This window comes from Physcomitrium patens, chromosome 10 (assembly GCF_059467195.1).
Source record: "Physcomitrium patens ecotype Gransden chromosome 10, ASM5946719v1, whole genome shotgun sequence".
NCBI classification, from domain to species: Eukaryota; Viridiplantae; Streptophyta; class Bryopsida; order Funariales; family Funariaceae; genus Physcomitrium; species Physcomitrium patens.
The window spans coordinates 1,649,434-1,657,789 of NC_143419.1; the positions used below are offsets into that span (position 1 = coordinate 1,649,434).

General features: G+C 42.7%; 1 protein-coding gene and 1 long non-coding RNA gene across 6 annotated transcripts; one reads left to right on the forward strand and one right to left on the reverse strand.

Annotated features, from left to right (window-relative positions):
* Window positions 1-333: 333 nt before the first annotated feature.
* On the forward strand, window positions 334-1,276 carry LOC149988186 (uncharacterized). The gene is made up of 2 exons (XR_016504912.1): window positions 334-521; window positions 1,100-1,276. It is a non-coding gene; the product is annotated as an uncharacterized LOC149988186 (long non-coding RNA).
* LOC112287306 (phototropic-responsive NPH3 family protein NPY4) lies at window positions 555-6,012 on the reverse strand. 5 transcript variants are annotated; one of them, XR_012218440.2, is made up of 6 exons: window positions 5,475-6,011; window positions 3,831-4,468; window positions 3,003-3,691; window positions 2,707-2,766; window positions 1,475-2,512; window positions 555-1,372 (listed from the first exon to the last, which is right to left on the reverse strand). XR_012218440.2 is itself a non-coding variant. In XM_024530201.3 (5 exons), the coding sequence occupies exons 1-5, from the start codon at window positions 4,051-4,053 to the stop codon at window positions 1,296-1,298; spliced, it is 1,827 nt and encodes a 608-aa protein (XP_024385969.1). In that variant the 5' UTR covers window positions 4,054-6,012; the 3' UTR covers window positions 555-1,295. The 5 variants fall into 5 exon arrangements, 2 of the variants coding, with proteins under 2 accessions (XP_024385969.1, XP_024385965.1); XR_002971228.3 differs by having other exon boundaries at window positions 3,831-6,011; XM_024530201.3 differs by having other exon boundaries at window positions 1,735-2,512; window positions 3,831-6,012.
* Window positions 6,013-8,356: the final 2,344 nt, after the last annotated feature.

The following is an 8,356-nucleotide window of genomic DNA, read 5'->3' on the forward strand; positions in this document are numbered from 1 at the left end:
CCTTCTTAGAATTGAAGAAGTAGTGGGTGAACTCCACAAGAGTTCGCCAACATCATAATATCTAAAAAGAGATTGAAATCCTACATTCCTCACACATATCTATTTTTAAAATGAATGAAATTTTGTTATGGATGAAATCCAATTCAAGGATGAAAATTAGTATCCTAGTGGAAATATTGGAAGAATTATTTTATATAGTACACTAGTCTCATATATAGAATACTATCTACTAAATATTGACCTTACACCAAGAGTTGTGACTCTTGGTGTCACTTTTAGACACAATATATTGTGTAACATACGTATCATGTTTCCAACACCTCCTCATTCCCCATCTTCTACAGGCTAGTTCTACACAAGCAACAGCATCGAGGAAGAAATCTGTTGGCACTCATTGTGACTATGCGGCAATGTGCACACCTGCTTTAAAATGTTGCACTGGAAATGCTTGGTGGTTCAAGAGGTTAATCTGCATAACAACCCAACTGACAAATCCACAGATATCAACAATCCTACAATCGGTAATCTGAAGCATTCTCAAGTTCATATCATGATTTCTCAAGAATTCTGGAGCTCTTTATAAACAAGCTGCAGCACCACACTTGTGTATGATTGAATATCGTGAAGAATCTGAGTTTGCGAGAGTTCCTTGCATGTAACTCTGCTTCACAGTGAACTCCATTAGCCATAGTGAAGCATACTTGCAGACTTTACTAAGGACCTCGGTAACTTTCAGCAAACGATAAAGTTGTGTGCCTGCTGGAATTCAATCACAAATGCAATAGATGAACTGATGGTGCAGTTCATGTGGAAGTTTGCCGTGTGTAGACAGTCCCTAAGTCTCCCTCTAAAAGAACTCGACGTTGTATTTTGATGATGTTGCTGCGAAGACCCACTGGTTAAAAAAAAAAAAAAAAAAAAAAAAAAAAAGGTTGTAACCCTCGGGAATAATTTTGGGTTACACTGCAGTGGCTCCTTGTAATCCTTCGAATGTCCTTCAAAATTATTCACGAGATGATCCCTGAGATCGCCCACTCGGGATTTTGAGTAATCACGTGCAAACTAATGTAACTCATACCTTGGTTTCATGTTGGATTAGGTTGTCTTCAGCGGAGGGTGCGTAAGAATTCCGCAAGGATTTCAAAACCTTTGCAGGTTTCTGGATGAGCTGCCCCCAATCACAAGTTTGGATCCATCCTGCAACATTCATCAAAGCCTGCAGCGCCTTGTTCTCACGAGTAACATGAGTTTCGCAACGACGGGTCGACGCTCATAGTCCCGAACTTCATTGCTCTTCAACACGATGCACTTGAGCAATCAGCCATGTCATCCCGGAACATTTCTGCCAGCCGACGCCTGCCGGATCCTAAGACTGCCAGCTCCACACAGGTACACCAAAACTTCGTGAGGAATCAACCCATCCACATACTCTAATTTGATTGATTCTTCACCTCATGAGACCAAATTATCTTACCACGAATTTTACTGTTTTTGAAATTCAATAACTTCCATTCGCTACTTCTGAAAATGTCGGAAGAGACACACAAGTTTTCTTGCAGATCTTTTGAAACTATGACGCGGTTCCATCAAGTGGTATGTACAAATTATGCGTAGTTGCTGTTAGGATTTGAAGTTTTGAAGTTTTTCAAGAGATTGTCTGATAAGGATAAGGGGGTTCTACATTTCGCCTGGGTAACATCGCCATGTGAGAGGATGATCGGTTGGAGGTGGCACCTGTGGAGCTCACAGTAGCCAGCGATGGACTGTCCGAGATTTCGGATTCCTCTGTTTCACTTTCACGCTGGAGACTAGAATTTTGGCTCAAGTTGGAATGATGTTGTTTGCCCAGCAAATCGACGATCCCCTCGGGGTTGAGCATTTGGGATCGGCAGCCGAGGAGCTCCCCGTATTGTCTCTGGAGCTCGAGAATCTCTCGGGAGCGTCGCGAGTTTTCTTCAAGCAGTTTCAAGCTTGCGTTGATGACTTTTTGCATGATGTGCCGGAGGTGTCGGCCATCGGTGTCGTCAACTTTGGCAAGTTCCTGGCTATGGTGTAGAAGTACGCTCTCGAGAATTTCGGGTTGGCTCAAGAACACAGGATTGTTGAGGGCTCTCTCGTTTACGGATGGGCTAAGCTTGAAGTGATCAATGAGGCTCCACAGCTGCTGTTGCTCTTCGGCAGAACAGTTCGGTGCGGTGGAAATCAGTTTCTCAATGGCGCCATAGATAGTGTCGTGGCAGTCTCGTGCAGACGGTGGAAAGGCCTTGACGAGGCTGATAAATGCATCGACGGAGATGGAGCACTCGTTTGCGTAGAACCACAAGAAACGGTCTACGTCGCCAGCGATCTCTTCCAGCGATTGCTCTGTGTACTCGCCCATGCTGATATAGTACTCCACCAAGGACATTAGAGTGTCGGGCCCGAACTTGTAGTCTCGAAGGTACTCGTCCATCTCGTTCAAGCTCTCGCCAATCTTTTCTTCTAGCATTGCCTTGACGCCTATTAGCCTTTCCTACATACCCACATGGATACACTGTGTTATGGGGCTCAGCAAATCGACGTTGCAAACTTTGTGGACATGTCTTTCAAGTGACCTGGCGCAGGCCAGCGGGTGCTGTTGGTTTTTTTAATCCCAAGCAAGTGTTCGGTGCCTCGGCACTTATAAGAGAATCCAAGAATAAGGCCCTTCGCAATTAGAGTCTATACCTTGAAATAGGAATGGTTTCTGTAGACTTCCAGATGTGAACCTCCGATAGAATATTCAGTCTTGCAACAACGTCACGAATGTTCAATTCCATACACAACTGATCAGTCTACGACATGAACAGGCAGGCTTCAGAGGTATTTCAACTGCCTCCACTCTTGTGAGACATCTTCATCGAAACATACCCTCTGAAGGTCTACAACTATGGCTCAGAAACAGTTGGGGGTTGATCTCCCAGCTCGAGAGACGTGAACCTAATTCAAAGGAAAGGAGAGGAGGATATCAGGTGGTGCCATACCTTGAGAGGATCACCCAACAGCGGCAACAATTGGTCTGCGTGTTCCAGCAAGCTGCACCAGTATTGCGAAGACAGCTCCATCCATGGTCGCTTCGTTGGCGCATTCTTTAGCAGCATCCTTGATAAGCATAAGAGAACGTAGCATCGAGCTTTGTCGCTCTGGCACTCATCATCGATAACACTTTCCAACCATCTGCGTACATTGCGCCCTTGCCGACATTTCAGATTCAAGTTTACGTCGGAGTCTACCAAGGTGTTGATGATCTCCGCTGCGTAAATGTCAGGTAACGAGCAAACTTGGACTAGGAGTTCCGTTAAGGTTTGGCATGCGGAGGAGGATTGTTTGGGGGGGACTGCGGTGAGAGGCCCAGAGATGTACGCCGAAGGGGCGGAGACATGCTTAATCTCGGTGAAGCACTTCACACATGCGGTGGCGAGCACCTTTTGGCAGCGAAATTCCACGTATTCGTCTACGGGAGATCCAATGCGGGTGTAGTTCTGCAAGTAATTCACACAGTACCGCCAGTGCGAGAAGATGTTTGAGTGCATGAATTTTCTCGCGCTTTCTGTCACGTCTTCCATTGCTAGAAACTCGGCTGCCGCGCACACGAGGGCCACGTTCTTCACCGTGAAACTGGGTTTTATAAGATAACACATATTGACAGCTATGGCGAAACCTTCTACTCCACCTGGCCACACATATTAGCAGCATATTGCTAAGAATCCCGTTATGGACAATAGTTCGAAAATCATGTAAGAAAACAATTGGATGCATGTTGAAGACAAAGTTTAATGCTTGGTCATCACTTTGGAGAGTAAACGACATACCGGGAAGATGGTGAATATTAACAAGCTTGCATCCAGTCTTCTCGTCAACCTGCTCGATCCCATTCGACGAGCTCGGTAGATCACGAAAATAGCCGCTCTCATTTCTTAAGGGCAGCATATGCAGCCGAAATTCTTCGCCAGTAACTCTCACAACCACATCACTGTGCTCTCCGGTCTCTCTTACTCTCTGCAGCCATCCGTTGAGACCCACCTTCTTGGCCATTGATCCCTGGTGCTCTTTGTGCTTTTCTGTTTTTAGTGAAATAAATGTTTATTCGCCTTCAGTTTCGTGTTGTGATCCTCCCACCTTTGGGTTTTGTAACCTTCTTGAATCTAGACTGATATGAATCCCTCTTAGCGAAGGAATTCTAGTTTGGAGGGAGTGGGTTGGGCGAGGATCGACTTCTACCTGACAACGGAATGCTTCACCTCAAGTTTCTGCAGCACGTGATAAAGTTCCGGTTCATCTCCATCCATTCTCGCTGTAAAGCTCCGAAAAGTTCTTCGACACAGCGGCTCCCGTCTATTACTCTCGATGCCAGGCTTCTTCAAACCCGCGTGAACTCCTGAAGCTGATTCGCCATAACATTCAAGTGGATTTCCTCACGAATGGCGCCTAGGGGAATAGATTGAAGAACCTGTAAACACCTAGTTCTTTAGACACTGGTTGCTGTTTTTCGGGTCCGACTCCAGGAGCTGGTGAAGGAGTTCTTAATTCTCATATCTAAGAGTTTCTATTACACCTACTTCAACTCCTTTTGAATCCAAGTCCTATTTCAAACGCAACAAGAGCACGCTGAAAACCTTCCTAAGTACGAGACAAAACGGCTTACGGTTATCTGATAACATGTTTTTTGGGTGAACTGAGCATCCTCGGTGTGCAGATTACAAGAGTACCGGCCTTAACCACAAGAAGAAGCTTAAATTCTCAGTAGTAATTACTTGAATTTATTTCAAGAAAGCAATCAATCGTCGAGCACAACTTAGTACGCGACCAAATTAAAAAAGACGCAATCGAAAAGAACAGCTGTGCAGTCACCCGTGAGACCTCAAAGCGACTCTGTAACGCACTTTAAACGATGATTGACGATGCCCAGTAACTGAAAAAATGAAATCACAATCGGAACTCCACAGCTCAATCGCTCGATGACCAGCTGATTACGAACGCCGATGGCTGAGAGACAACTCTCAGGCGATAGAAAACCCTCCCACAAACTCCAAGACTATCCTAGTGTAACTGCACACCGGCCGCCACATTCGTCAGAAACGAAACCAGGAAGACTCTCATAGCACTTTAACTGACACCATGGAGGCCTCCGAAGCAGCAATGTTCGTGGACATGGGCAAAGAGAGAACCGCGAAGGAATCTCGCACTCGACGACGAAGAGGATGCGACGAAATACAAAGCTGAGCAAGCTCGTGTAGGAAGGTTTTTCCATGCCACCATGGGCTTACAAGCGAAGCTGTAAGCCTTGTATTTTGGCTGCGCAGCCAGACCTGCAGTACGTCCAGCCTCTTACACACACGAGATGATGATCTTCCTTCCAGGTTTCTTCAACTCTACTCTGCCTGTCAAGATCTCATCCCATCATGTAGTATACTAACTGGCGCTAGCCGAGCTCGGCGATGGAATTGCGCAAGTACCTGGCACACACAGAAAGGCGCTGCAATCTCTTCTTCTCACGCACCATCAGCGTTGCTTGATTACCAGCTCCCATGACAATCCTCCACCCGTTGCAAGTTTTAGAGGCCTGAGCCACCCTCGTCTCCACCAGTGCTCGCTGCCGATTGCTTCAAGTACTTGTCGATTCATGTGATATCTGCTGGTTTTCTGCCCCCACCGCCCCACCCCAAATTGGTAAACTCGCCGAATCCGATCGCTCCGTGTGGTGATCACGTTTTTCCAGTCACAAGGCTCACCATATGGATCACGAATCCGTATGTGAAACTTCTGAAAAACCCTTGGAAAACTTCATGTGCTCCCACAACCATGTGTCAATGGCCCTTGTTCTGAACCCAATTTTCCATGCCATCACAGTTGCTAGCTTGCTTTTATCTGCAGCTTTGCTCAAAAAACAAACCCAAGTGGTAAATCGCCGCAGCTTGTTGACTCCAGCTGGTTGAATCACCACTGGCGGCGGTTAAAAACTAGCGGAACGATCACCATAGAACCAATTGCTAATGTTTTCCATTGAAAAATCTTCCTCTGATTATATTCCTCATGCTTGTGGCTAGTACCCCTGTTCATTTTACAATTGAGAATGTCTTATTACTTGTACTGTGTGCAGAAGGCTGATTAAGAGTGAGGCTGAGCACTGTCACCATTCTCTCATGCTGTTGATCAAAGGGAATGTCCCTCTAGTACTTCCTTTGTTAGTACACAAAAATGATTCAAGCCCTGCTTAAGAGGTCTCAATTCCATGGGAGACTTTCTTTTCCTTAAACTCTTCATGTCTTAGCATGTGGCTGTAATGGTGTGGACAACGCTGCTGCGTGAAGAAATTGTGTAAATCAGGGTTTGATGCTGCAAGTGCGTATCCGAATGCTGTCACAAACTAGCATTTTTGGTTTTTGGTATTTTGGATAATTTAAACGCTGATATTTTTGGATTTGATGATTTGATACTTCTACATGCCATGATTGTATGTATGTTTTAAAAAGTACAAAATAATTGTAATTTAATTTATTGCCAAAGTTGAAAACAATTGTCAGCATAGTATTGTTTTGTGTGAAAAAAGAATTAGTTTTTATTTCTTTTCGTCTTTATAACTTTGTTCAATACATGTTTGTGGATATCAAACAAAATACGTTTACAAGAACCACAGTGGTATTCACAACATGTTTCAGTTGTAAATGTTGGCAAGTTGAAAGTTGAAAGTTGAAAAGTAACTTTGCTTTTGTTTCAATCCAATGAAAACTCCTTTTCACTCTCAATTAAAATCCTCATTTAAAATGTGTTCTGACATGGTTATCTACGAACTAAAAGATAAAAATTAAAATCTAACAACTACTATTAATAAATTAAAATTTCCCCAATGCATCGAAGATATCCTTTATCGATTTTATTTTGTTTGTTTTTATTCTTATAAAAAATTATTATTGCAGGCGTGTAAGTCTTTCAAAATTAAACTTTGAATGATGATATCTGATGTGCATGATGTAACCCATCTTTATTTTAACTTATTTTTATTTTATTTTAAAATTTAATATTTTGTGATTATGTGATGGTTTGCCAATAATTATGTACTGGCAATGTACATTTTTCGACCATGATTATTGCTGAGACTACAGCAAACTTTATGCTTCAAGCCTGTGCATCCAATCCAGAGTATGGAACATTTAATTAAGTTGCCAGTCATAATGCTCTTCAGTAATTCCATAAACCTCGAAAAAGGCATTTAATGACAAACACATTTTCGATCATTTTATTTTGGATTGAAAAGTTTCAGAAATGCTTTCCTTAGTCTCAAAAACATGTTCGAAATTCTCACAACTTGGTGGAGTTTCTTCAACGTGGTCAAGGAATGCAACTATTGAAGGATGCTAGAATGCTACTATGCATTAATTTCAATATATATATATATATATATATATATATTATAAGTTATTTTTATATCTGTTACATAAGGAAGGACATATTTCACGTTGGAGACAAACAATGAAGAGATGAAGAGGATATGAACGAGTCCTCTTCTTGGCCACTTTTATTTTATCCACCAGAGTACAATTAGAAAGTTAACACCTGATTTTTTATTCTTATTTTATTCTTCTATTTATGAAACTTATTTTGGAAGTAGTAATTGCTGAAGCCAGAGTATGGTCGTTTTTGAATCTTTAGATTTAGGAAATTATAGTGGGTTACAGGAGGAGCATCAGAAAAGGCCCAATTTATTGGAAAGGAATTGGGCTACATGTGTTCCTCAGTCCACTCACCTCCTCTAATATCCTTTATTAAAATGACCTTCAAGAATAAACTGAAAAATCTAATGTATATTTTTAGAATACTAGGTTGATAGTTTCACGACAGGAGAGTACAAACTCTGTCATGTTTCGAGCAAGTTTGTTGACCAGACCAGCCATAGTTACATGACAAAAAAACTTCATAAATACAAAACAAATATAAAAAGGCAAACTTCTAGAATTGTGCCGATATAGAGGAAGCATTTAATCAGGTAGGAACGAGGCCTGGGCAATCAGAACGTCTTCCAGGATTGGCAAAATGACCCATTTCAATACAATTCTTGTCATTTCAGCAGGAATGAATGTAGACACATGATCGAGTGAGTTGAATCATCCTCATGGCAGAAGTCTCAAGCAGAGAAACCAAATCAGGGCTGTTGACATCTTTACACGCATGATTGAGCCAAATCATCTCACAGTAGTACAAGGATTACATGATGCAGTCAAACCTGTTGCTGTGAAAGCTTCTTTGGTTTCACTTGGCCCAGCCGGCACACAATCAGGCTCGAAACGGTGTACAACTTCCAGCTCCTTGAGCCATCGTCACATGAAGCAGGTTTTTTGTG

Coding starts and splice junctions, on each gene's coding strand:
- LOC112287306 (XM_024530197.3), bottom strand. CDS start 4,053: ATGGCCAAGAAGGTGGGTCTCAACGGATGGCTGCAGAGAGTAAGAGAG. Junction 2,767..3,002: donor TGTTGGGTGATCCTCTCAAG/GTATGGCACCAC, acceptor CGTTGTTGCAAG/ACTGAATATTCTATCGGAGG. Junction 2,513..2,706: donor GAAACCATTCCTATTTCAAG/GTATAGACTCTA, acceptor GTGGGTATGTAG/GAAAGGCTAATAGGCGTCAA.